Source organism: Pleuronectes platessa, chromosome 17 (genome assembly GCF_947347685.1).
Source record: "Pleuronectes platessa chromosome 17, fPlePla1.1, whole genome shotgun sequence".
NCBI classification, from domain to species: Eukaryota; Metazoa; Chordata; class Actinopteri; order Pleuronectiformes; family Pleuronectidae; genus Pleuronectes; species Pleuronectes platessa.
This window is the reverse complement of record NC_070642.1, coordinates 16,208,342-16,236,155: the sequence shown is the minus strand read 5'-3', so window position 1 is coordinate 16,236,155 and position 27,814 is coordinate 16,208,342. Positions and strand designations below refer to the sequence as shown.

Here is a 27,814-nt window from a genome sequence, read left to right as displayed (position 1 = left end):
ACCTTGGATGTTGGCTCAATCAATCTGAGATTAGCGAGACATTGTGAAATACTGATGTGATTTACTATTCTATTTATTTTTATTTATTTCCATTTGTCTGGTTGTGCTCCTGCAGCACTTCATCAGCCAGAGAGAAGAGTTTGAGACGGCCCGAGACAGCATCCTGGTGTGGCTGACGGAGATGGACCTGCAGCTCACCAACATAGAGCACTTCTCCGAGTGTGACATACAGGCCAAGATAAAACAGCTCAGGGTGAGAAGGACAGACACACTGGTTGGGGATGAGATTTAAAATGTGGTTCTTGGATGATTCAGCAATCCAACATGATGTTTAACTATAAGGCCGCGGGGTTGCAGCATTAAATGGAACGAGCAAAGCATCAACTAATATCTATCTGCTTTCTGTAATATTGTTCTATCTGCTGAAGTTTGGGTTAAACAAATGTATCTGCAGTTTATCAAAACTCTTCTGCTGGAGTAATAAATTGATTTGATAAGGCAAACATTTGACAAATGGGAAATTCGACTTCTGCAGCAAAATACAATGAATGAAAAGACAGTATAATGCAATGAAGCAAGTGGATTTGAAAAAGTTCTTTGCTGAAACTAGTAGATCGATTAGTTAATAACCAGAAATTAATAAATGAAGGTACTTATCATGTAATCATATGCTGGTTAAAATTCCTCAAATGCAAATATTGGATTTTTAGTTTTCTTTTTATCTATCTTGAGGCTTCCTGCTGAGCTTGTTTGGAGTAAATGCTAATAGAAACTTTCTCTTGTTTTTTAAATTTTATAAATTTATTAAAAAATAACAATCAGTAGATATGTCCGTAGTGAGAATGACTGTTGCATGGCGCCCTCCTTCCCCCTGACCCCCTGCTGCTCTCATCACAGGCGTTCCAGCAGGAGATCTACCTGAACACGGGGAAGATCGAGCTGGTGTTCAGACAGGGAGAAGCTCTGATCGAGAAGAGTGAACCTCTGGACGCGGCCGTCATCGAGGAGGAGCTGGAGGAGCTGCAGAGATACTGCCAGGAGGTGTTCGGACGAGTCGACCGATACTACAAGAAACTCACGCGTCTGCCTGTGAGTACAGACGGCACAGACATGTAGCTAAAAAAAGAGTCAATGTAAATGAGTCTCACTATGAGTAAGAAGTGAAACTGTGCAGAGACGTGAAGGTAAACAGTTGACTCCGGGAATTCACAGCACTCGGTAAACACATAACTAAATGTAGACCACAGCTGTCCTCCTTCACTTCCTGTGACACAGTGAAGACATGTGTCACACATAGTTTCACACTAACAGATGGTCAGGAGCAGAATACAAAGTCATGTAATGTGAATACATGACACACACACACACACAGTCAGCACCCAGTGTTTCACAACCTGTAATCTCACACTTCTCAGTTACACACAGTTTGCCGTGTCTGACGCTGCATTTTCTTCTCTTGCTTGCCTCATTCATCTCTTCTTCTTCATCGTCCCTCTGTCCCAGCTCGCTGACGATGAGCTGGACGGTTCCGACATGGAGGAAGGCACCGAACTCTCGGAGCTCCAGTGGGGCGACTCCTCTTTGCCCCGGACTTCCAGCCGCCAAGCCACTGGCACGACTGCTCTCATCCGGGCCGACCGCTCAGGACGGGACACTCCGGCCAGCGTGGACTCCATCCCGCTGGAGTGGGACCACGACTACGACCTGAGCAGAGGTCTGGAGAGCCCCGGAGGACGAGGCCCCGGGGACAGGAGCAGAGGGCAGGAGGAGGAGGACGGCTATCTGAGGACGGATGTCACGGTGCTGTCAGGTTGGTCTGACTTTACAAACTGTGTGATGGACGATCGGCTTCATGTGTATGTGCTGATCTCTTATGGATGTAACTATGAGATGTTTAGTTTTGTATCTAAGTCCTCCCTCAAATGTTTGCGTTAAAGATTTAATTTGATAACTATAGATAAAACAGTGTTAGTGTTGCACTTGTAATTAGTTATTTTAATTTAATTTAGTTTCTAGGATAACTAGATAAGGAGAGTCTTAGTCGGCTTAATATTCAAAAATATCCAAAGGCAAATTAATAGCATCAAATAAAAGTTGCTACAATAAATGAATGAATATTTAATTGGATTGAACAATTCAGTCTATATTAAGTCGATATTTGAAAAACATTTATACAATATATTGTTTACCATATAGCATCTCTCATTAAATTAATTCATTTCAATCCAAAAATAATGTGTGATTCTGAAATAAAGATTCTGGGTTAATAGAATTGATCAAGAGGTTTTAATTATGAGGAAATAAGCATTGTTCCTTCTTAAGTGTTGGAAATAACATGACACTCACTCTGCCATTAGAAAAATATAAATTATAGAGCAAAATATTAAACGTATATATTCACAGTATTGTTGAGTTTTAACGAGGCACATTGTTGTATCTTCTCAAATAATGGCAGTAAAGTTCTTCATTTCTAAAGATCGGGGGCCAGTTATGTTATCGATATTTAAAAACATATATATAAGCCTTGATGAGAAATCAGTACAAGTTAGAAATCCAGATCTGGTGTGAGGTGTGAATCTTTCTAGATGAGTGGAGATATCACTTTCTGTCGTGCCCACAGTGTAACCCGTGTGTGTTGTGTGTCTCTATTCCCAGATGTAGTTATCCCAGAGAGCCCAGAGGCCTATATAAAACTGACTGAGAACACACTGAAATCCTCCTCTGGTAGGAAACAGCAGCTGTGTGGCGCTGCACCCGCATGAGTGACAAGAGCATGAACTACAACTAAAACTGACTTTTTCTAACAGAGGTCTATCACCGCACTTGGAAACCTCATCAAAGCTGCATGTCTCACCATCTCCTCACAAAGATCACACCATTGCATGCTGAGCTCTTGCACACTAAGACTGTGTAACTTTGTGTTTCCATTTTGTCCAATTCACTGCTAATATCACAGTTTAATGTTTAAAAACATATTTTTGGGGGAGATTTTGCCGTTATTTTGCATTTCAGACTAATGCATGCCATCCCAGCACCAGTCTGCACCATCTCCCCGCTAATAAAACCTCAGTCATTAAAAGCTTTATGGTCCCAGTTCTCCTGACTCTCTTGTGGCCTGTGTGCAGGTGAGCCAGGTCAGCTGGAGGCCAGTCTGAGGCAGCTGGATCAGGCTCTGGACGCAGGACGCTATCACCTCCAGCAGAGAGAGGCCAGCACCAGCCGCTCCAGCCCCGACGTCGACTCCACATACATGGGCTACGTGAGTCCTCCTCAGTCTGGGCCTTGAATAATTAAAAGATACTTGAATAAAGTTGTCACATGAAGAGAGTTTTCGATTTTCACAATGGAAAGGTTTTATGTGAAAACAGAAAAGATCTAAGAAACAAGTTCAGCAACAAATTCTACTCATAACAAATACATTTTTTAACCCTTAAATACATAATGTTTTTAGTCTTGCATTAAGTTAAGCCTATATAACCTGGTGTGTTTTGGACATGAGTTCTACTGTGATCAAACTAAATACTTAACATTTACAGATGCGTCTGATGGGAGAGTGTCGAGGAAGTATAGACACAGTGAAGAGGACGGAGGAAGAGCTGACTGAAGACGAGGACGACATGCCGGGACTCAACAACACCACCAACACAGACACTCAGAGTGCTGGTCAGTTACACACACACACACACACACACACACACACACACACACACACACACCGACACACACACACACACCTGTAAATTCCTGTAAATACAGTGGGAGATATCTGGATCTGTGAACTGTTTTCCCTCCAGGTGTGATCGAGCGCTGGGAGCTGATCCAGGCTCAGTCCTTGAGCGAAAAGCACAGGCACAAACAGAACCTGCAGCAGTGGCAGCAGCTGATCTCAGACCTGCAGACCATGAGGGCCTGGCTGGGTCAGTCCGAGGCTGAGCTCCGGCAGCTGCGAGGGCTCCAGCTCAGCACCGACATACACACCATCCAGCAGAGAATCAAGAAGCTCAAGGTCAGTCCCCCACATGATGGACAGATATCATGTGTTTTTCTTTTCACACTTATTATTTCTTTGATAAATTGAATCTTGCCCATGCTGCAGTTTCAGTTTTATCTTTCTAATGCATACGAGTCCGTGCACAGTGTAATTTCAGATACTTTACATGAATCACAGTCACTGTGCAGTCATTTTAAGCCACTGGCCTTGTTGTAATGTCCCACTCGACATGCTGGCAGCCGAGAGTTTGTCCTTCAGCTCACCCTCACACATTCAAACACAAACACACACTCACTCCAGTTGTTGCTGCCTGTTAAAGCCTTATGGTAAGATATCACTGTTCTATAAATATCCCCCTCTGAAGCCTAACTATAATATCGAACTGGTTCCCAGCACCTCCAGCCTAATCCTGCTGCACCCTGTCGGCACCTCGTCTATTCTCAGCCTTCCTCTAGCACCGTGAAGTCTGCTCCGACTCGTTCCAAAATACTTTGCTCTCTGGCTTTTTTGACTCCCAGGAGCTGCAGAAGGGGATGGATGTCCACAAGTCAGAGGTTCTGTCCATCAACCTGAGCAGCGCGGACTTCATCCAGGCGGAGCCCGACTCCGAGGAGGCGTGGGAGCTGAGGGACGGGCTGAAAGAGATGAACTCGTGCTGGGATCAGCTCGGCACCTCCCTGGAGGACTGGAGGCAGGAGCTGCAGAGGGCGCTGATGCAGTGCCAGGTACAGAAATACATTCTATGAACTTGTATCAGGAATAATTGGAATAGAATCACAGGAATGCTGCAACAAAGCAGATTTTTAAGTGTAGCATTCAAAACTTAAATAAAATCCATGCCAACTCTTGTGGTATTTAATCTCCTCTTCAGTTTCCCATAATGAATCCAAAATTAAGATTAGATTAGACATTTTGTGATAACCCCACAAACAGATTAATCAGAAAATATGAAGGCAGAGAGAAAGAATCTAATCTCAGAAATAAAAGCAGTAGCCCAGTGTAATTGACGTCAGGTTTTGTTTCAGGAGTTCCACGAGATGAGCCACGGTCTTCTGCTGTGGCTGGAGAACATTGACCGCAGGAGGAACCAGGTGGTGCCCATCCCTCCCAGAGTGGATCGCCAAACGCTACGAGCTCATCACAAAACCCTCACGGTACTTCTCTCTGCTACGAGCTCTGTGTGCTTGAGCCTTTTATTTAAAGTCACCGTCAATTGAGTCACATTTTGTGCCTGAAGCTGGAACCAAACTATTGAATTTCAAGAGCAATTCTAAGGATAAAGATGAGATAGCTGTCTAAATATAAATAGATTTGTTCAGTGCTCCTTCCCGTTAACCCTTTGTCCCTTGAGGGGTATCCGGCGTCAACGATCTGCCTCCATCTGGGCCTGTTCAAGCGATTGTATGGACTTCTCGGGAGCTAGCATCTTTCATGCAGAGATTCACCTTAAAATGCTTCAAAAATACGACAAACTAAAAGAAAGATGGACGGCAATGTTAGATATTCCCTCAGAAAACCAGTTTAAAAATACAGTTTAAAAGATCAAGAACAGGATCAGTCAAATATGGTGAAAATAGAGAAGTAAAGCAAAAAGTAAGAAACTGAACTGCAGAGACAGGTCTTTATTTTTTTAGTAAGAATACCAACCAGAGAAATAACCCAGTTTCCAGATAAACCCACAGAACACACACTAACCGACCTCCTCCGTCTCTTCACCGCAGCAAATCAAGCGCGAGCTGCTGGACTCGCAGCAGAAGGTGTCGTCCCTTCAGGAGCTCTCGTCCCAGCTGCTGGTCAACACCAAGCCTCAGCCTCTCCTGCTGCAGACGCAGACGCAGACCCCCGAGCAGCCGCAGCCGCAGCCGCAGGGCAGCGAGTGTCTGGAGGCGCAGGAGAAGGTGCACGTGATCTTCAACAGGCTGAGGCTGCTGCTGAGGGAGGTCAACTCAGACCTGGAGGGGCTGGAGAGGAGGCTGGGGGCCGGGGAGACGCGGCAGGTCAGACGATGCTGAACACAGAGATAGTGGATGATGGAATTCTTCCTCTCCGTCATTCTCGGGTTTATGTAGATCGGAGATACCGACTTGTTTCGATTTATTTTTCAGGATTTCTTACCGTTACCCGCTGGCAAGTCAGAAACCTGTGGATCAGCTGCTCCCGTGTCAGAGGCGACGGTCGAGAGCCGCAGACGATTGGTAATGTTCTCTCTCATAACGTCCTCTGTGTTTATAACCCCCCCCCCCCTTCTCCCACATAGATATCCCCTCTCTACTCCTTTATTTTGATGGTCAATATACATGTTTTTCCCTTATGCTCTGCTAACATGTACATGGAAATCTTTACTTCAGCCCCCACTCCTCCCTTTCTTGAAATGTTTTTGCTGCCCCCCCCCCCCCCCCCCCTCACATCATGTTGATCAGTTTAAAAAATGTACAAGAAAACCTGGCTTTTCGTTTTTCATAAAGATGAGTAGATCGTATCTTAGCACGAGAAGAAAGTAAAGTTTTATCGTAAATAACGTATTTAATGTCTTAAACTTGTAACGTGACTTTTCAGGAGTTAAGTCTTGAGAAGCCAGATTTCTTGGTAAAGTCAATTTCACCGTCATTGATTCCGCTGCTGCTCTTTGGTTGTCGATGATTCTCTCTCTAGCGATGTTATGGCTCTTTTTTTATGTTTTTTTTTATTTTTTTTAATTCTCTCATCATGAAGCTTGGTCTTTATTTGCACTTGACTGAACCATTCTTTTTCTTTCTTTTACCCCCCCCTCTCCCCTCCCCTCCCCCCTGCTCATTACGCCGTACAGCCCCGAGGCAAAAGTAGTCAGGCCCACCGTGGACCCCCTGAGAGCGGCCCGCGCCACAGGTACCTCTCTCCTGGACTCTAGAAAACACGGGAGGATGATGGAACCACAGCTACGCCTGAGATCAGAACCTTTGATTTTCATTAGTTGAACTCATCGGAAAAAAATCAATTCACCAAAACCAGCCGCAGTTTACTCTTTGGACGTTTTATAACGAATCAATCCTAAGGCTTGGTAGCTCAGTGTTCAATGATCCTCCCTCACTCTAGAGACCATGTTACCAGCTCTTAAACGAGTGGGGACTCGCCTTCACCAGGCCGCTCCCCTTCTCCTTTAAATGTTTGATTTCACTGCTTCTCTTTGCCTTGCTTCTTTTTCCGACGGCATCATGAAACGTTGCCTGGTCCCACTTGTTTGCTTCTCCCTTCTCAGAGGGACTCTGTAGAAACCCTCCTCGCCCACTAGATGGCGTTAGCTGACTCCCAGTGACTTCCCCCCTCAGCACTGGCTCTGTTTTCTCCTGTTTCAGTCTCTCCTGAGTTTTAAAGCAGGAAACGATGCTTAAGCTCCTGAGGCTTTTTTCTACCTTCTACTTTAACTCCCACTTTGTTTTCCTTCCAGAGCATTAGACTCACTCCCCTCTGACTGTGTCCTCCCTGATTCAACTGCCCTTGATTCAGAAAACCAAATACAACAACAACTAAAAACTAGTCTCACCACGAGTGTTTGAAATAATGAGTTTGTATCACACTCTAATAAATTGAAATCTAACAGAGCATGAGAAGTCGCCCGGCCTTAAAGCACAAGCTCCATACAGCATGTAAACAGACAGTCTGTACAGAACAAGGAGGACTGAATGAAATAAGCTGCAGGACGAGCGTGGGGGGTGTCGGGCGTGTCTGACCTTCCTCCAGCCGCAGTGAGGATGAGTTAAGAACATGCTGTTCCCCCCCCCCCTCCAGTCTTGGCTCTAGCGGAGGCGATCTCCAGAGATGCATTTGGCATCTCTCCTGCTTCTGTTGGGAATGAGACGTGGCATTGAACTCTCACACACTGGGCACTAAACCCAGAGCGTTTTCCAACCCCCCCCCAGTGAGACCCGGTCGGCTACTTACAAAATGCTTGTGTTTAAATCTCTTCTTTAAGTGTGTTTGTGCCTGTTATGTGTGTGTGTGTGTGTGTGTCTGTGTTTGACTTTGTGACTCTCGTCTTTCCTCCTCCGGCTGGATCCGGGTCTTTTTGCTGCATTTTTGCTTTCCTTCCTGTTAATTGTTTGTTGTGTGTTAATGGTTTTTGCCTGACATGAGTAAAATAGTATTTGCAAACATCAGAAAATAGTGAAAAGTGCTCATCTCAGTTCCCCAAAGCCTCATGTTGATCCCTTCTTTCTGATTCAGGAACCTGAGGGAGCATTTTTCACTGTAGCATAAAAATCAAAAAGTGATTTGCAAATACTAACGAACTCGGGTCGATTCCTCTGCTGTGTTTAACTTGTGTGTTTGTGTGTCTTCCTGCAGCCGGAGCAAATCACGAGGCGCCGCTGGTTGCGTTTCCTCCCGTTCTGACCTTCCGGATGGCGTCTCCTCCTCCTCCTCCTCCTCGTCCTCCTCCCCCTCGAAGGGTCAGTCCTTCCTGCTGCGAGTCCTCAGGGCCGCGCTCCCCGTCCATCTAATCCTCCTGCTCCTCATCGGCCTGGCCTGCCTGGTGCCGATGACCGAGGAGGACTACAGCTGCCACTACGCCAACAACTTCGCCCGCTCCTTCCACCCCATGCTGCGCTACACCAACGGACCTCCGCCCATATGAGGAGCAGCTGAACACACAGACCTGCTTTTTGCCAAGGACTCTCCACTGACTGAATGTTTCCTCTTCACCCCTCGTGCCCTAAAGCCACGCACTCTTCCCTCTGCTGGGGGGGGGCACACATGCATTATGAAGTGATTCAGAGACCACCTGAAGACGTCTCTCACCAACATTGCACACCCACTCTCCTGAAATCACCTCAACCCTTTAAAACAACCCTCCAGACTGACGGACCCTCCTCTGGAGAACCCCCCCCCTCCCCGGCTTGAATCTGGAAATGAAGAATCTGAACCTACAGCACTGACGAAGGTACTGCACTGAAGCCGTCCAGCCAAGATGGCCGACTTCTTCCCCCCCAGAAGCTGAGGCTTGTATTCCTGTTTCTAATTTCAGTTTTTTGAATTAAAACAACATGCGAGCTCTGTCGTTAAAGACCAACTGATTTGTACATTATTGTTGAAATGCCTTTTAAAATGCAGGTGGTTATTTTTTTATCTTTCTGTTTGAGCGTGCAACTTGAAGGTCCTCTGATTTTAAGAAAGCCAAACAATCACTGGTAGTGTTTTAGTACATGGCTGTGTGTGCTTTGTAATAACCGCGCCGATTATTCTGCTGCGTTGTTGAGAGAATCTGTAAAAAAAAAAATGATGAAATATGAAAATGCTTATTTATGTATGTACAGTTTGCTAATGCCGACTTCATTAAGAATACTCTCTTTACAAATAATAAAACATGAATTACTTAATTCTGTGATTTATTTTATGTTAGGTAAACTGTAGAGAAGAATGGTGGTGAACAATCCCAATTGAGGCTTTTATTTTGAAGTACAGTTAAACTAATGACAGGTCAGGTTTGACACTGAACAGCTTAATTTTCGGATCACGCACGGAGGCTTTCCATGCACAGAGCAGACAGGACAAGTGAAGACAACTCTGGAACTGCATCTTTTTCTTTATTACCTCTTCACTGATCACATGTTGTCAGGGTAGAAGTGGTGGCAACTGGAACATGTAGTTTTTTGTGTGGTTGAAATGTCCATCATGACAAATACAGGCATCAATTTAGCTCAGAGACACACACACACAAAAAAACGTAGACAACAAAACCTACCGTACACAAACAGTTACCCAACAATAAAGTTTGGCTTCCTACATTGTCCAGTCCTCTCGTGTTTGATCATGCAATTTTTTAATATTCGAAATTAACAAACAAATTCTCAGTCAGTTAACGTTTTGTTATTTCATTATTTAGAAGTTCTTCTCCAAACGAATCAAATTTCTAATTCTAATCAATACCTGATGATTTGGTCTTAACAATGGAAATAAATTCCACATTCTTTTCAAACCAGTTATAAGATAGTTTTGTGTGTAATCATCCTTTAAGTGTAAAAGTAAAGATAATGCCCGACAGTCCCTTAAACTCCAGACAAAGTGCACTTTGGTCGAGGCGAAGAAAAAGAACAAATTAGCTAGTAACAGAAAGCCACAACATGACGCCACTGAGCTGTAATTAAAAGCTGAAAGACAAACACAGGCAGAAGATGCGATCGACTCCAATGGAAACTGAAGGAATAAACAACTACAACATAAAAACAATAATCACTTGATGTATAAATTATTACCTCATTACGTGAGTTCAAAGCAAGCTGCTTATTCTTTCATTCCCAAACCTCTTCCATTCTCTGGTGTGAACATCATCCATAGTGAGGGCTCCTCCCGCTCATAGGATGTGGGTGCAGTCGGGTCGGGAGCCTCCGTACTGCAGGACACCCGGACCTGTGGCGGCTCTGCTCAGGCTCTCCAGGCCGCCTCGGGGTCCTGAACTGGGGCCGGCCGAGGACGCACCCCCCCCACCGCCGACGATGATGATGCTGCTGGCGGCGGGGGAGGACTCTCTCTCCGCCTGGAGCCAGGACTGAGCTGGTGTGGCGGGGCGGTGGAGGCAGTGAGCGTCCAGCATCTCCAGCAGCAGGTCGTACAGAGGCACTTTGTTCTTGCACTTCATGCTGTAGAGGTGCTCCATGCCTTTGTTGCTGCGGCGGAACAAAAGGGACGCGAGGAATTAAAGTCCACTTACTACTTCATTTTAATAACGCCTGGAAAAAGCACTTTAAATATGTTGATTTTATTCCTGTTTAAATGTTATAGTTTGGCCCTTTTATTGCTTTGTGTTCAGGTTTTTATTTAATACTCTTACTGGACATTTAGCTTATTTATCCAATAAACTGTTTAATAGAAGTTAATGTTGCAGTTAATTTAAAGGAGACACTTGAATTCTACATGCTCTTATGTTCAGGAAACACGTCACATCCCTCAGACTGTCCAGCGTTTATAATCCATGAATAAATCAGCTGACCCGAAAACAAGTTATTGTTCTAAAAGGAAACTTAACACTTTCTGAATCATTTACACTTTAAGCTCATTAAAGAATCACTGCAGGGTGTTTAAACACAGGCTTCAGCAGCGTACGTCTAAATACAATTAAAATAATCTATTAAAATAATCTATTTTAATACAATTGTACACTGGACATGTTGAGAGATTGATATTGTTTGTTTTCTGTGATAACTTGACTTGGTCGTTTTATGTTTTAATGACCTGAACATCCCAGCGCCTGAATTCTAACTCTTCTAATGGAGCTGTCAGCCCCTACTTTTCTAATAGGATTTCACCTCATGTGTCTGATGTGGGAGAGCAGCAGGAGCAGCTGGGCCTGCCGTCTCCACTGCTGCTGAACGGGGCATCCTGATTGGCTGATGTGATGTATGAGAGCGTCCGTGATGGTCTCCAGCATCTCCTGCACGGCCGAGGTGTTGTGCAGGGGCTCCATGGTGCCGGTGCAGAAGGAGAAGGAGCCTGAGAGAGGAGGAATACAGAAATGCTCACATGTCAAATCCAGAATATTAGAGAAAAGCAGCTTTTATCTGATGACCCATCACAAGCTCATCCGGCTCCTGCAGCTGGGCCACTAATGTCATCTCACTGGTATTTCAGTTGACTCAGTTTCTTATACAGAAATATCTCCAGATCCGAGACAGCCGTCTGACCTGCGTCATGTTGTCACAGCAACAGTTACCTGTCCAGAACACTCTGTCTGCCTCATGTGAGCGAGCTTCACCTCCGCAGGTGGAGATTAGCACTGTCTAGCATCCACCCACTGGAACGGGAGGAAAACAACAGGCGAATATACGACGAATAGAACGAGCGAGGGAACAAGAGAGACGTGATGTCTTTAGTGTCTCTGCTGCCACTGTCCATTTCCAGGCACTTGTTCTTTCCCTGAAGATGCTTCATAGGAAAAGAGGCTTGAACTGTAAACCAGGGTTCATACATATTTAGACCGATGGATTTCCATGACTTTTCAATAACTTCAAACCAAATTTCCATGACCTATCATTTTGTGAAATCTCGGTGTAGACGCGAAAAAGTGACACAATTTTAACTAACAATGAGAATTCCAAGGCATACAGTACACAAACCCAAGTATGCCTGCTTATATTTTGAGCGTATTTCTTTAAAAGCATAAGAATTATATGAAAATATGAATATAACAAATTTCCATGACTTTTCCAAAACTTTTGGGAGATTCTTTTTTTTCATGACTTTTACAGTCCTGGAAAAACACATTTTAAAATTCCATGACTTTTCCAGGTGTTCCATGACCGCACAAACCCTGGTAAACCCAACGCCAATGTGAGGGGGGGGGGGGCGCTCATGTGGCCTCACCCGAGTTGAGAAGGATGATCGCTTTGAGACACACGAACTCCTCCGAGTTGAGTTTGAGCGTGCGGAAGCGGGACGCGGTGGCCAGCAGCATGTCGAAGATCTCGGCCATGCCCTCCACACAGTTCCCCTCGTTCCTGGAGGGAAGAAGGAAAGAAGACAGGTTGTTTGCAAAGTACGAGTTTTAAAGCTTCTTCTTCTTCTGCCCTGTTCGTCATCTGAGGGGGGGGAGCAAGCGACCAAAAAAAAAAAAGGAGATAAACAACTAATGGACTGAATCACCGCGGCGCTCTATTGGTCGGCCCAGTCGGAAAGAGATGGAAGGATGGATAATGTCCGGTGGTTTGAGAGCCAAGATAAACTTGGACGGCACAGAGCCAAAGGGAATTTGTCAACCGTGACCCGCGGCGTTTTAGTTATCATGTCCAATTGGTGACCACACTCACACGGAGACCGGGCTCTAGAGATAATGCTCTATAATACACGTCTGAATCAAATGGGGCCATCAGGCACATCAGGCGGTAACAGCTCCGTCTGTCTCCACCTCCTCTCTCTCTCAGGCGGATGCTGCGGCTTGTCCAGCTGTTTACTTTACACCTGAGGGGAAATGGAGGGAAGAGGCTGTTCCTGCAAAGAAGAAAACAGCCATGTCTCCCTGCTTCTCTTTGTGTCTCTCTCTCTCCCCTCGCCTCCTTTCCCGCCATCTACTCCCCCCCCCCCCCCTCTCCCTTTTCCATCATTCCTTGCACTGAGGCTTTGATTAAGTCTCTGTCCCGGTTGCCGGCTCAGCACCGTAATGACGAGCGAGTATTTCAGGTGAGAGAGAGGCTGCTCTCCTCTCGGCGGGGGATCTTGTAATTAGACTTCCGCTCGATGTCGGATGTGTTGGTTAAGACACAAAAGGCTGCAGACGTGTGAAATGGAAAAAATCTACAATGCTGATGTGTCACTCTGATCATCTGTGAGAGTGAGAGAGAGGTGGGGAAGAAAAGCCGGGGTCAAGGTATGTTGAAAAAAAAGAGTATTTCTCCTCGCTAACCTGTCCAGTATGAGGTCCTGGGCGAAGATGAGTTTGCCAGGGCATTGGATGGACCTCCAGATGAGGCCGATCATCAGCACCTCCAGCCACGAGCTCTCCAGCAGCTGCACCTGGTCGTGGAGGGACAGCTGCAGGAAACCTGGAGAGACACACACACAGTGAGAATTATCCCTCTTCCGACGCGGCAGCTTCTCTCAAACCAGATCTTTGGTTTTTCCGCAGCCGGAGAAACTGGTTTCAAGGTGGCACCAACTCTTCGCTGGTGGAGAAGAAAGAACCGGCTGAGTCAGGGACAGGGAGCGGAATGATCACGACCAACAAGACCAACCAAAACTTTGTCGTGACCAACACCAGACAACACTTAACACTTTTTCTTTCTTTGTTCTCTTTGACCAAAAAGCTCTATAATAACTGTCACTTAAATATCTTATTCATACCCACTGGACAATATGAATTGTCGCCTGATCTTAGAAATTTCCCTGACATCAAGATATCAGTCGGTAGAGTTCAAAACTCTGCAGAGGCCGGAGAGTCCCCTTAAACCGAAACATGGGGGGTGGGTGGGATGGTGTGAGCCAGGGAGGAACCCCTGAAAGTTTGGTGCGGATCCAGATCAGGGGGCAGATCCAGAATTTTACATTTTTTCCACTTTCCTTGATGTTGATCAAAATGTTCAGCTGAAAACATAACCCGAGTTAAAAAAAACATCTGATAAGTGTTGATTTATCAGAGCTGATTATGTCGACCGGTGGATGTTCACCATTATGAGCTGTTGAATATTCACACCCTGAGAGTTTAATGTTTCCCGTGCACCTTCTACCCACGCACAAAATTTTAAAATTGGCAAATGCAGGGAACGGCTGCTCAAATGAAACCTTCGGTAATGTCTCCTAGTCACACAAGAAGCCTTATTACCAGCACTCAGCTGTCTCCATCCATATGTAATTACAGCCCCTTCACTCCCATTGCCCCCCCCCCCTCCCCATGCGCCCTGTTTGGGACCCCTCGCAATTAAACCTGTGTGCCTTTGGGCTTTTAGTGACGCAAAAGGTTATAATACCTCAAAGTCAGGATTTACTCCCTTAGAGAGCATGTTGGTGTGTTTGGGGGGGGGGGGGGGGGGGTGTCTTATACTGCATTTACGCTCGATGGGGTGCCAGCAGAATGGCCAAACAATCCTCTCAAAGCTGATGACTGTAATTACCATCACTGTAATGGCTCTGCATTTGTGTGTGTGTGTGTGTGTGTGTGTGTGTGTCCATGTGCACCTATATCATAAAGGTCTCTCATCACCTTGCCCTTGCCTCAGCAGTCAAACAACAATCAAGAGCCCCCCCCCCCCCCCGTCAAACATCACATCTGTACGGGTTCGAATGTTCAGGAGAGGCGGCGTTTTCCGAGTTTTTGAAAAATATCTCTTGATTTTAGACGAGACAAACGATAAATGTCACGGTGCTCCAGTAAAAAGCTGTTATGCACCTGCCCACACGTTTCTGCTCAGAGGGAAAGATATTTATGAATAACCATTGCAAAAGCTGCAGGGATACACATATCCACTCCACATTAAATCACCGGATATTATAGCATCAATCTGTCTGACGACCTGATGACGATGATCTGATATTGTGATAATGGTTTGATAAGATTTTTCGTTACACATAATATTTTTCTCTGTCTTCTTTTTTAATGTTTTTTAAATTACTGTCATTAGTTTTTTTAATGTAAAGTGTTTTTATTATTTTTGCACAGGAATCAGACACTATAATGGATAATTATAGAAATATTCGGGGGGGGAAAGACAGACACTGTGTTATTGGTCCACTGCAGCTGTAGTACAGAAAATATCACACATGCATGAGAATGATTTAACTAGTACTTTTGCAACTACGGCAGAACCGCTGCAATTATATCAGATGCTCAAATGAAAAATATGAGCAGACCATATTTTTGGTGATATGTCATTATCCCATGTTGCCTATAGCTTGAAGGCAACAGTACCACATGCAGATGTATGTTCTGTCAAGTTATTTTCTTGTTAAAATATCTGGAGTGGGGTTTTGCTCCAAAACAAAGTTCAACCCAGGCAGCATGTGAGCCATAAACATCACTGCATCTGTCTTTTAATTTGATTCTTTAAATTCAAATAGTTGTTATGATAAATAAACACATGCTGTGGTGGGTAGAGATTGTTTCAACTTATTCCAATCCATTTCTTTTAAATAAAAATGATATCTTAGAAAATGAAAGCTGTGCTAGAAAGTAGTTTGGGATCATTAACTGCTCCTTCGTTGCTCCACTACCAAATACCTGGAAGCTTCTTGGCCCAGGCGATCATGTGGACCAGCTCCCTGTCGGCCATGCTGGTGAGCAGGGTCATCATGGTGACCTCGGTGTAGGGTTCGCCCAGCTTCTGACGGGAGCACAGTATGGGGGGCTCGGCTCCCTTGAGCAGGACGAGCACCTGGGGAACGCAGCAGATACACAGACAAATCGTGAGTTCATTTCCCCTGAAGAAAATCAGACCTGCTGCTCAAAACTGAACATTTCTTGACCACTAACAGGCAAGAACTTTGGTGGAATGGTCATGATTCCCAGTGGGCCAATCTGGTGCCATCCAGATTTTCCTCCTGACCAACAATAAGAAGGATAAAGAAAAACACATGAATCAGTACCTGGTCAGGCAGCATCACCGCGACGGATGATTTTCCTCCTGCTGTACTACTGCTGCGTTTCCTCCCATCCAGGAGGGGCGCTGTTTTGTGGTCCTGGTCCTTGGAGGCCGTATCCCTGTCGTTAGTCCCAGGTCGCCGTTTGTCATGCCGTAAAACGCGGCTGCGGTCCTTACGCACACCTTGAAGACACAGCAGAGGTTTCATTCAATATAACCTTCACCGAAAATCAGAATCCAAGTTCACAATCACACACCAACTCCCAAACACTCCCTCACGTGTGACCTCACATCCTGCTCCTGCCCTAGAATCCAGTCGTGTGGATTATACGGAAGCCTGTGGGAGTCAAAGGGGTACAAGGAGAAAGATGTGGGAGTGTGCTAATGAGTGGTCGTGCTCAGAGGAAATCATTTCAAGGTCTAGTTTAAAGTTAGAGTCTCAAGCTTATCTGCATCCAGCAGAACTCTTGGGTTTGTGCCAATCGTCTCCGCAAAGCGCCATGATGATCAAAGGCGATTCCTTTAACATTTTAACCAAGAGGAATTCGTTAAATTATTGGCTTGTTTGAAAGTAACTGTAGAAAAGGAAAAGTAATCTTAGAACCGAAAAGGGAAAAAGCAATAGGTGCAAAAATGAATTTCAAAAACATTGAATACTAATTGACAGAAATTTCAAAAGCATATTTTCATTTGTTTTTTTTAAAATGTTTCTACGCACCTCCTTTCATCATGCCCACTTCGTAACACTTCCTGAGTCGGCAGGCCTGGCAGCTCTTCCTCCGATTCCTGTCAATAGTGCACTGATTGGTTGCCGGGCACATGTAGTCATTGTGACCTGAAATGGAAGAAAATCTATTAGTCGGAGCTCCTCACTCCAGTGCTGGGTTTAGATTTAGGTTATTTATTAGCCAGGGACACTGTATTCCCATTTTTAAATTAATCTGAGATGGAGGCATCTTGGCTTTGTCATCGCCATGGAGACAGATGGATTTCTTTATGACAAGTCTTCTCGTTTCGAGACTTTGCATCAACGTGCTGAGCATGACTCAGCAGATGATGCTCCGCTCGGCACAGAGGCCGATGTGCATGGAGGACGTGCCCCACGTTGTATGTGAGACAAGAGGGGCAAAGGCTCATCGTTCAGGAATGAAAACAATTAGTAAAAACTAATATAAAACTGTATTTCTGCTCCTTTTATTCAAGCTTTTGGTTTCAGATCAAAATGTATGGAACATTTCTCTTAATCTTTTCATACGACCGTCACTGACCTCCAGTTTTATGGTTATTTCTCTTTCGAGGTTCCAGACACTTAAGTCTAATAAACATCTGCAATGTTAGATCACCATGTTTTAATAACCAAACATTTATTTTAGCAGTTTTTTTTAATTTTCACATGGGCCATATACTTCTTTTTATTACTATATTATAAAACAAATTAATCTAGTTTTATCATATTAAGTTATAGAAATAAAAATTGATTGGAAAACATTTTTGTATTCTGATATGCTTAATGTTCCTTAAGTAATATAGATCATTTAATGGAGGGATTTTCTTACTGTAATTAACGTTCAGGATATAAATGCATTTCTAAACTAAAACAGAATAGTAAAATGACATTTAACAAACAAACAACACTTAGTGATTTAGATCCACCTGTGCTCTTCCTACCCTGGATGCTCCTCTTGAAGAAGGCCTTGCAGCCCTCACAGGACCACACCCCGTAGTGGTACCCGGAGGCGTAGTCGCTGCACACGGCACAGAAACGCGTCTCTTTAGCCATCTCAAATCCCTCGGCTCCGGCTGCACCCCCCGACTCCCCCACACTGTAGCACTCGTCCCTGGGGCCACAGTGGTCCTCTCGGGTTACTGGCTGCTGGCTGGACCTGCACCAAGGCACAGAGTTCATCCCAAATCATTTCACACAAAACGCCATAGTTCTGTGACGTGATAATGTCTATGAATTGTAATGCTGATCCAGAAATGTGAAGAAGGATTTTTTTCAAGGAGGGAAAAGAGCTGGAGGTTGTGTCAGAAATGCTCGCTGAATAAACTGCACCAGTAGAGGTGAGAGTGGAGTGTTTAAGTGGAGATCATTTCTGACATTTACCACTCCAGTGTAACAAGTGGGTGAGACGAGAGCCGGCTGCTATTTTCCACCTGAGCCAGGAAACAATCTGTACTTGGGTTGTTCTTACGTATTGTTCCTTTCTCAAGGTCCCTGACAAAGTCCTTAATCTCTGGAATTAGAAACCAGGGCAAAGCTTGATCCTTTCTATAGAGATAATGGTAATGTGTAAAGCGCGCGCTAAAAAAGAAAACACAACGCGGTTATGTAATTTTGTTTAGTGAAGATTGACCACGGTGCCAAAACCTTAATTTGTAAATTAAAAGATAATAAAACGAGCTGTGGAGAAATATTGTGTCCTAGAGCTTATAAATAAAAAATCAGGAACTATAAACAGCAATTAATCAAAACAACCTCACTGACGTCTTAATTTTCCTCAGGGGTGACAATGGTTTAATTTAGAAAGATAATTGTGCAGCACAAAAAAACACATCTGAAGAGTCTCTTAATCTTAATATTTTGACTGCACTTGTCATATCAGTTATAAAATCCCCACAGCACAAACACAAACCCAGGAGGTGACTTTGCACACAGAGTATTCAACATCCTACAAGTTACAGCAGAGAATTTGGATGCAAGAAGCAGAAAGATTCCATTTTTTGAAAAGTCATGGGAAAGATTCACAGCTGTTGATTCAGTCTTTACACTCCAGAGATAAAGAAAGTGTGTGTTCCCTCACCTGCACGCGGATGGAGCTGTGGTCTCCAGGTAGTGGTGGCTGGGCGGAAGCATAAAGGGGCTGAGTCGTGGGCTGGAGGGCACGTACACATGAGGACTGGCAGGCCCACTGCCCAGTGACTGGCGGCTGCCATCAGAGGGTGGTCCGTGGGCATCCAGAGGAGCCGAGTAGTAGCCAGAGGTGGAGTGGCTGTAGAGGGGAGTCTGCGCAGGGGTAGGAGCGGCGTAGTCGTACGTCCCTTCCAGGAAGTCCACAGTGGCGGCCCCTCCAGACCCCCGGCTCTCCTCTGGGTACATGTCAGTGAGGGAGGCGCGTGGCAGAGGCGAGAGACGCGGCTGGGTGAGTGTCTCCAGGTCTGAGAGGGCTCGGCTGGTCCTGGGTCTGAATGCTGGTCCACAAGGCTGCCTGCTCTGTGCTGGGCTCTGCCTGAGCAACATCACAGCACAACAGCACTGATAAGCAACATGATTTAGAGCTGCTCTCTCATTTGCTGGGAGGGGGAGTGGAGATGAGTGATGCTCGCCCTCACTCTGTCTTTCCCTTTTTTCTTTCTCCCCTTATAAAGCCTGTCAGGCAACTTGAAGGGTCCACTAGTCTTCCAGTGCCTTTGCCCTGCCTGCCTGCAGCTTCCGCCAAGCATACTCCAAAAAGACAGATAAGAAAAGACACCAGAGAAAGACTCCTCCCATCCTCCTCCACAGAGCCTTTCCCTCTTTTCCTGCAATACATCTTTACTAATGTGCAGGAGGGAGGCGAGGCCAGGGGGAGAAAGGGGGAGAAAGGGGAGAGAAATAGTGATTCCCCTCCCCAAAAAACTTCCCTTTTCCTCAAACACAACGCTATAAAAATGTTTTCCTACTCTGTCACCTTTCCCCCGGCATGGAAAAGCTTTGACCGGTTGCAGCCGACATCTCGAAAACAAAGCAGTAAACTAACCGTTCGTCTTCCCCTGAATATTTATCACCAATTTAGCTGTTGCACGGAACCAGCATGACGTACGATCGGCCTATTTCCGGCCACTTTCTCCATTTCACCTGAGACTCTGCAGTTAATCAAATCAGCGTGGCAATGAGACACATTAGGACGATGGGTTTCGACAACAGGGGCTGAAAAGAAAAGAGAAATTCTGCCACGACAGACACTCACCTCGTACGCAGGAGTCGTCCTCGTGTCTGCTGTGCAACGCCAGGACTGTTCGACTTCCCCCCCCCCCTCCCTCTGCTCATCGCTCTGACTCTCAGGCACCGAGCTGGCCTCATTGAACACAATTGGAACCGAGGAAAGGTTCGGGGGGGGGGGGGGGGGAAGAAGATAAACAAATTTAAGTTGCATTCAAATCGATAACTGCGGTGTGTTCAAGCGCCAGGTCACCATAACACAGCAAACAGAGCGGGAGGTCAAATCTCATCCAGTCAGCCAATACTGACAGAATGAAACCCAAATGAGAGGATTTACAGTTAAGTTTTAATAAATCTGACTTTGCAAGAATTTAATTTGGATCTTTTTATAACCTCTGTGAAGAAATTGACGGCAAAAAAGAAAAGAGGTTGAATAGAACTCAGTAGAAGAGGTGGATGCATGTTCAGGAATCACAGTATGGACCAGTTAATCATTTCTTCACCAGGTCAGGTCCGTGATGAAATAGAAAAGAGTGTATATAAAGACATGGAAGCAAAGGGGCAGAGGATATAAACAAATAAAGTCTGACAGGGAATCAGTGATTGTATGGTCATGGCTTTTTATGTTTCGGGTTTGTAATTATCAGGGATGCTTATAGCCCATCGAGGGAAAAACTTAAACAAAGCTGAAAATACTATTAACAATATATAAATAAAAAGGATATGTGAAAATAAAAAATATGTTATGCACAGAGCCGGAGAGACAAAATAAGTTCATAGAAATCACAAGAAAATTGAGATATTTTAAATAAAATCGACTCACTCCTCACTTAGCTCAGACACTGACTTATGCTGGAAACTCATGAGCCCAGTTTAAAATGAACTATGGACGCTTTTGGCACAGAGGCTTCATTTTACCTGCCTCTGTGCAACATCTTTCTTTGAGTAAACAGCCCAATTTTCAGGACAGGTCAGGTCAAATGGAAAACAAGCATTCGTAATGCTAAAATATATTTTTTGGCATCCCTCCCCCCCTTGAGTAGCATGAAGACACTGTTGGATTAGATATTATAAAAATGGAGGGTGGCAAATGAAACAGAAAAGTACCTCAATGGCTCAAATGCTTCTTGCAGTAATTGCCCTTCATTTTCTTGACAGATCGCGTTTACAAGGCTCAGGAGCCCAAAAAGGAGTAGTTCAGTTTCACCAGCTCCATCCTGGATTTTAATACACATTCCCAGCTGTTGATCCAGGTCCTACCTGACCTTCAAATGATTGGATCATTAAATGACTAAAAAAAGCCACACTCTACCTGAACATATTATTGTTTTCAATGTGCACAGATGCAGTCAAACGTCCATTGGTTCAGAATATTTAGCTGGATGTGTATGTAAAGAAAATACTTTTAAGTTAAATGTTAACTGAAAATAGTTCTTGTTACAAACAGTTTCTATTTCTCATTGTAAAATATGACAGTGTGGAAAAAGACCAGTTATGAAGTTCTTTATTAAATCAAGCTAGTTAATGAAAGTGATAGGGACCCCCCCAGCAGTACTGAGAAGAGTCCAGTTAAGATGACTAAATTGACAATGAGCATTTCAATGACATAACAGTGTGCACATAGAAATGCTCCTTTATCTGAGAAGATACTGAGGTCTGGGTTCAAAATAAACACACAGAAAACAGAACATTTCGTTACTGTAATTGTTACACTGCCCTAATAACAGTCTACCAACCTTCAAACTGAGCAAAACATACCAGTTGTTGTTGTGATCTGGGTAAATTTAAACAGATGTCTGCATGTTTTGATGAGGACAACAGAATAACCACCTGAGAAAATAATTATATTTAACATTGATCATAAGTCATTAATTAGCATGCAGAAACCAAAGAATAAATTGCTCTAGAACTCCAAGTGCTTTCCCCATCGCAACTCAGCAAACGGTATCAGTATCTACTTTAACCGGTTTGCACTGTGAGTTAATACAACACAAAAGTTATTTGCATTTTTAAAAAAAAAGTTATTTGTTACCACAGATAAACATTTTGATCCAGAAGTGATTGCATTTAAGTATACGTTGGTACAAATGGGTATTTAAAATAAATAAGCGTTTATTTCAGTATCAAACATGATGAAGTGCTTAGTGAGGATGAGGAACAGAGACACCATTTATCAACCTCTTATAACTTAATGGTTTTATGGCTTCAAAGTATCTTCTGCTTTCTGTAACGTCCTTATGGATCCAAACCTTCAGTGTAAGTGTTCAGTCTTACTGTTCTGACTTGGGGCTGTGGAACTGAATGACAGCGTACTTCCCACTGGTCATCCAGTCTGGTTCTTGGGAGGTGAGCTTCTCCCCTTGGCCTGGCTGCAGACCGACCTGGACGTTAGCTTTGAGAGTCCTCAGGCTACAGAGTGGCGCTGGTGTAAAACCTCGTAGTGCGGTGTCGAAGCCCGCAGTGTGGTCCCAGTCCCTGTCCCCCGTCAGCTTCCTGTAGTTCAGATCACCTTTAAACAGCACCAGATCGGCCCCCTGCAGCGTCGCGTACAAGTCCGGAGCATCAGCCGCCATGTCGCTGAACTCATGGGGCTGCGTCCAGAAGGGATGGTCATGGTAGGACCACACACCCTCCTTCACGTAGCTCTGCCACCGTACACCACTCTTGGACATCCACATGTGATTGGCTGCCATGGTCTGACGGATGGTCCACTGGAAATCGTTAGCTGTGACATCAGAGACAAACCACGGGAAACACTTGCCGTGGAAATGGACCTCCCGCGCGAGGCCTGAGGAAATCAGGAAATCTGCTAAGACCAAGTCGGAGACTAACTCAAAGCCAGCATTGTCTAGAACAATGTCCACTCGGCCTGCCGTGATTTTTCCTGACAGTCCTGGTCTTTGGGCAGAAATGAGAGTCAACCATACCATGTTTGAGTCGTCCACCAAGATGAAAGGTTGTAGGCTGCTGAGGGAATCTAATGGACTGGTCTTCTGGGAGTTCTTTTGGCCTGCAGAGATGGACAGGTCGCACTTGTTTCCCCACAGAGAAACCTAGACACAGGCAAATAGAAAATGTGATTGTTAAATAATTTCCTCATGTTGAACATTATAAATCTCTAGAACATCTAGAGTTCCTGGTGTAAGGAGTGCTTATTCTTCAAGTGCGTATCTGCCATAGCTTAAAACCGGACACAAGGTTTTACTCACCACAAATTAATCAAGCTAACATAAAACACAACAAAATAAGGGATGTAATGTAGTGAAAGAGTTGTTGAAATTCTTGAGCCTTACATCAGGATGGAGAAGTGATGCATCATGTTAGGATTTGGTTGATTATAGAATATAACATCTCTCAGTCAAGGAATAAATTCAAATCTGATTATTTACTCAGCTCGAGACAGATAGAAAAGGGATGTGTGGATTAATGTGGTTTTGCTATTTGTTTTAACCCAGCTGGGAATCAGAGCATAGCCTTTCCCCAATAAGGTATTTAAGATACTGACCTTCAGTAGTTTGTTGAAAGTGTCAAGCAACTGATTCTTAGAAAGCTCTTCCTTGCTCTTGTTGACACCCCCCAAGTATGTACACAAGGCCATTACAGCCTGCTGAGACTCAAAATAGCTCTGAGTCTTCGCCTCGTTGAAGACGTCATAGTCACTGATTGGAGGACTGCAAGGAAAGCAGAAATACAATCATGACTGGAGGAAAACTACAACACAACAGAAGGAAAACTTCATTTACTTCATCTATGACTGAGTAATAACAATTACATTTTATATAATTTACTGAATGTTGTGTTTATAAGTGCAATTCCTTGAATACTACAATAATGAGAATAACAATTAAGTGTATTAAGCATTAAGTGATTAAACACAAATACTATGATAGAATATATGGACAAGTAAGGGAGGGAGAGCAGATCTCAGATCATTTACCACCATTACTAGAAAGCAATGGTATTATCAAATGTGGGGTTGGTTATAAGGCCTGGTAGTTACGGTCCATAGGGATTATAACATATTATATAATAACCAATCATCTTGTATTACAGATACTGTCTAGTGCAATGTGACCAACATCATATTATTTTATAAATAGAGCAGTAGTAGAACCCAATCACAGATGTTAGTGCCTCTCACTTGAGCCAGAGGGCCTCCTGTATCCTCCGGTACATGTAGCACTCCACATAAAGCCACGGAGACTGGAACCAGCTGACGGCGTCCGGGTCCCCCTGCGGCCCCTGGTGTCTCTGCAGGTACTGGTTCCACGACTCGGCGTCCTGCAGGCTGTCTGTCAGTGCCAACACTGGCTTATCGGTCTGAAGCTCATTCCTCAGCTTGGACAGCAGACCTATGGTTTGCTTCTCTGCCTGGATGCCCTCCTGTGTGGACAGCGAGAGGAAACACATGCACGAGTTGAAGGGGAAATTAAGACATGTGCCTCATCATGCTGGATTGAGTTATTCTCACCTCTCCATATTCTTCAAAGAACTTGTTTTTGTTGCGATGGATTGTGTCCACAACTTTGGTCAGGATGGTGGGCAGCCGGTCTCTGATGGTCAAATAAGCAAACGACCTGCAGGGAACGGAAACAGTCGTTAACAAAGCACAGCCTCCTCCGTTTACACTCCAGCAGCTGTGTGCACCCATAAGCTAAGCGAATTAGCAAGGTGCTAATTAGCTCGTTGCTCCACAGGCAGTTCGATTGTAAAAAAAGCTAGCATGCTAGCATCAACAAACAAGTTAGCATGCTAGCAAAGAGCTAATGCTAGTGTGGGTTTAAACGCGACAGTGCTAGCGTTACACAGCCGTTTTACTACCCCAGTGTCGTCGCACACAGTATTTTACGTGGCGATGTTGTGTTTAAACCAGCTGTCAACCTACCCAACCACTTTAGCGGACAGCGAGGGAGGAACTCCGTGAACACACTTGTCGGCCGCCATTGTTGTTGCAGCAGGGAGACGGTTCAAATTCAAACTTTATCGATAAAGCAGTTCCACGACAGGAGCAGAGAGTGACGCGACTGCGGCGTGAGATGTGGATTCTCTTTTCTCCCGTGGACGTGACGCAGCAGAGGGAAATAATCCCATCGAGCTCAGTTTCCTCTGATTCTACTTATAATAATAATATTGAACATGTGTTTCCTGCTTCCCCGTAGAGCTCAGCTGTCATCCAGGACGCGATGCTGCCACCCAGCGGACAATGCGCAAACTGCATCGCCGGCATCCGGGGCGTCGCTGCTGCCTGCGATTATATTTCATGGATGCTGCACCGCACCGGGTTTGATTCCCTGTGACGCCCCCTCTGGTCCACACGCACACTTCAAAGTTAATCTGTGTGAGGAGAATGAAGCTGCGCCACAAATCCGCTTCTGCAGCATCCCTCGTTGTCCGGGGCAACTGAGACTTTCATTCACCCCCACCCCCACCTCGCATAAGGCATTTTGGCGGGAAAGGAAGGGGGGGGGGGGTAGAGTATGGTTTCTCCTCCCTATAGCATGTGTGCATGTGTGGCCACTTCAAGCAGCACTTCTAGACTCCTCCAGGATTTGGGCCTGAAGTTGCCCAATTGTAAAACAGCTAAAAATCCCTCAAACAGTTTTGGGCAAACATGCATTGCTCCTGGAAAAGGATGAATCTTGATGTGAGCCCAAAGTGGCCCATGTGGTGAATGGTGAACATGGACCAAATAGCACAGATCAGATCCTGGCCATCTTCGGTTGAGATGCGGTTGTGCTATGGCTCACACCTGGCCCATATCTCGTAAACGGGCCATGTACAGTATGTGGGCCAAATCTGGGGCAAAACTATTTTGCTTCGTGGGCGGGCACCACTGTTAAAAACGAATATATAAAACAGCGTAATCAAGATTTTTATCGCCTGGGTTTATGTAGTCTAGTACACTATGTCTTTCTGTTTTTTTAACACCCAATCTGGACAAATTCTGAAACATATCCCTTGTTCCCACTCCTCTAAGGCCTGAAAACATGATGAAACACAGGGTCACTGTGAAGAAGGCCTAACCCATGACAAAATAACAGGCATCAGAGTTTACGGTGCATTTAGGGGAAGGGGAACCGGGACTGCTGCTCCTTCCTCTTTTGAAGAATATGACCAATTGATTGGCTACACGCACGGTTGGGCCACTGGGCTGGAGAGATACGCATACCGGGTGATTCTGGTGGTGTGTTTATACTCTCTCTCTACATTTCTCTCTCTCGCTCTCTCTCCCTCAGATCAGCCCCGGTCACTATGGGAACACAGGCCTTTGTCAGGATGTGGGGTCCTTGGGAGTAGGAGTCCAGCTGCGTCCACCTCCGGTTGTTCATCCACCACCGGCCTCCCATCCCCCCACCGGGGCCCCCAGCCTGCGGCCGGATCTGTTTTTCTGAAAACCGAGCGAGGAGTGACTCACCACTCCGGTTTCAAAACAGGCCACGAACAGGGCGGCAGTTAACGATTACAGGCCCTGTTTAAACAGGTGTTTGAGCTCACCACACACACACAGACACACACAGACACACGCACACACTCGTCTCATGCAGCACCAGCAGCAGCAGCAAGCTTTCTCTTAGCATTTCATATGAAGGACTGAATATGTCGTGCATGAGAAGTCGCTTGAAATCGTGCACTGACGTCAGGGTCTACCAAATCAGATGCAAGTCTCACCGCAGTTCTTTTTAAGCAATTTCACGCAGTTTATGATGATGGATTTGAATATGCATTGTTGCAGGGGAAATCAATTAAATGGACATTTGTGGCAGGGCAGTCATGTGAGGGTCTAGCCTGCGTCTCTTTTGAATGAGCTGTTCTGAGAAGAGTGAAACCACAGAGAGAGATGAGGAGGGTATGAGAGAGAAGGATTTCCCTGAAGTTGGAAGGTTATCACAGAATGTATTGATATTACTGGTGAGAGCTCTTTCAATAAGCCCCTGCTGTGGCCTTTTCAGCAAAGTAAACATGTTTTGCTTTGCTGTGTGAAACCATCTACCACTGGTCTCAATCAATGTTTTGTTTGTGAAACATTTTGTTCTCACTTTCTATTATCTAACTAATTTCAGCGAACGTTAAGGACAGGCTCAGATCTAGTTGTTTGTTGACGGCACAGAGACTTAAAGGTCCCCAGGGTCCTGTCCACATGTCTGTCCCCTCCCATGTCTTCCCTCTCGTTTTACAGACTCACCCACCCTCTGTCTGCCCAACCAGCAAGAATTGTCAGAGAGCTACAACTGGCTTTAGTCATGGCCCTTCTTTGGACTCTCTGTCCTAAGGCTGAAACGCAAATCTGTAATGACTGGCCTAGGAGGAAAAAAAGAAAACTGTATTTACACTGGGAGGACATCCAACAACTCACTGATGACAAAATCTGATGACGAAATATTGACGTGACTCCAAAGTGCATTGGAGAAAAAAAGGTCCCTTTACGCATCCAGTATGTGGTGGACCTCTTGTTTCCAAGATCCCCACTCCTTCCCTTTTCTGGTACTTATTTCTATTAATTATGATTTTCCCGTAGACATTTTGGGTTTGTTAGTTCCTTAGAGTATTTTGACAGGCAAGCCTTTGTTGCAATCACAAAATAATCGCTGTAATAAGCAGAGCCAATTACCTCTTTCACGCTAAAGCAACGGGCCGTAGATATGATGTTTGCTGTTGGTGTGACTGGGTTATTAAAGGTTATTAAATCCACAGAAGGTCTATGCTAATGTTAACCACTGGGGATATATATGCAGGTCCTGGGGAGGGTGTGTGAGGGGTAACACATGTGCACTGGTGTTGATGACAGTAACAGCTTATAAGGAAAAAGTCAGTTTTCACTATAGCATCACTCAGCTCTTTGCCATTATACCCATTCATTTAAACAGG

At 44.9% G+C, this 27,814-nt stretch overlaps 3 protein-coding genes across 5 annotated transcripts in view; 1 reads left to right on the top strand and 2 right to left on the bottom strand.

Annotated features, from left to right (window-relative positions):
- Positions 1-8,853, top strand: part of syne1a (spectrin repeat containing, nuclear envelope 1a) — a 121,221-nt gene extending 112,368 nt beyond the window's left edge. The window contains exons 132-143 of the mRNA XM_053445893.1: positions 116-253; positions 898-1,089; positions 1,504-1,810; positions 3,126-3,259; positions 3,537-3,663; positions 3,795-4,006; positions 4,510-4,716; positions 5,017-5,145; positions 5,713-5,988; positions 6,097-6,186; positions 6,798-6,856; positions 8,312-8,853. Of these exons, the coding sequence (XP_053301868.1) occupies positions 116-253; positions 898-1,089; positions 1,504-1,810; positions 3,126-3,259; positions 3,537-3,663; positions 3,795-4,006; positions 4,510-4,716; positions 5,017-5,145; positions 5,713-5,988; positions 6,097-6,186; positions 6,798-6,856; positions 8,312-8,600 (2,160 nt within the window). The 3' untranslated portion in view covers positions 8,601-8,853. The remainder of the gene's footprint in view (positions 1-115; positions 254-897; positions 1,090-1,503; positions 1,811-3,125; positions 3,260-3,536; positions 3,664-3,794; positions 4,007-4,509; positions 4,717-5,016; positions 5,146-5,712; positions 5,989-6,096; positions 6,187-6,797; positions 6,857-8,311) is intronic.
- Positions 8,854-9,530: 677 nt separating this feature from the next.
- esr1 (estrogen receptor 1) lies at positions 9,531-20,093 on the bottom strand. Of its 3 annotated transcripts, none has more exons than XM_053445513.1 (10): positions 19,977-20,093; positions 18,831-19,256; positions 17,680-17,909; positions 16,745-16,861; positions 16,031-16,209; positions 15,666-15,819; positions 13,359-13,497; positions 12,323-12,456; positions 11,269-11,452; positions 9,531-10,629 (listed from the first exon to the last, which is right to left on the bottom strand). In XM_053445513.1, exons 1-10 carry the CDS (start codon positions 20,087-20,089, stop codon positions 10,317-10,319), a joined length of 1,989 nt encoding a protein of 662 aa, XP_053301488.1. In that variant the 5' UTR covers positions 20,090-20,093; the 3' UTR covers positions 9,531-10,316. The 3 variants fall into 3 exon arrangements, with proteins under 3 accessions (XP_053301488.1, XP_053301489.1, XP_053301490.1); XM_053445514.1 differs by having other exon boundaries at positions 17,695-17,909; XM_053445515.1 differs by lacking the exon at positions 9,531-10,629 and having other exon boundaries at positions 11,265-11,452.
- Positions 20,094-21,435: 1,342 nt separating this feature from the next.
- armt1 (acidic residue methyltransferase 1) lies at positions 21,436-25,133 on the bottom strand. Its single transcript, XM_053445517.1, has 5 exons — positions 24,834-25,133; positions 24,420-24,525; positions 24,090-24,331; positions 23,454-23,619; positions 21,436-23,001 (listed from the first exon to the last, which is right to left on the bottom strand). Exons 1-5 carry the CDS (start codon positions 24,890-24,892, stop codon positions 22,219-22,221), a joined length of 1,356 nt encoding a protein of 451 aa, XP_053301492.1. The 5' UTR covers positions 24,893-25,133; the 3' UTR covers positions 21,436-22,218.
- Between the last annotated feature and the right edge of the window lie 2,681 nt (positions 25,134-27,814).

What these genes read in the sequence shown, in the direction of transcription:
- armt1 (XM_053445517.1), bottom strand. Translation starts at nt 24,892, where the DNA reads ATGGCGGCCGACAAGTGTGTTCACGGAGTTCCTCCCTCGCTGTCCGCT. An exon ending in TCTTTGAAGAATATGGAGAG is followed by an intron (nt 24,332 to 24,419) that starts GTGAGAATAACT and finishes CTGTCCACACAG; the next exon opens with GAGGGCATCCAGGCAGAGAA. An exon ending in CTTTCAACAAACTACTGAAG is followed by an intron (nt 23,002 to 23,453) that starts GTCAGTATCTTA and finishes GCCTGTGTCTAG; the next exon opens with GTTTCTCTGTGGGGAAACAA.
- esr1 (XM_053445513.1), bottom strand. Translation starts at nt 20,089, where the DNA reads ATGAGGCCAGCTCGGTGCCTGAGAGTCAGAGCGATGAGCAGAGGGAGG. An exon ending in GGACGACTCCTGCGTACGAG is followed by an intron (nt 19,257 to 19,976) that starts GTGAGTGTCTGT and finishes GATGTTGCTCAG; the next exon opens with GCAGAGCCCAGCACAGAGCA. An exon ending in CCAGGGTAGGAAGAGCACAG is followed by an intron (nt 16,862 to 17,679) that starts GTGGATCTAAAT and finishes CTTCCATTTCAG; the next exon opens with GTCACAATGACTACATGTGC.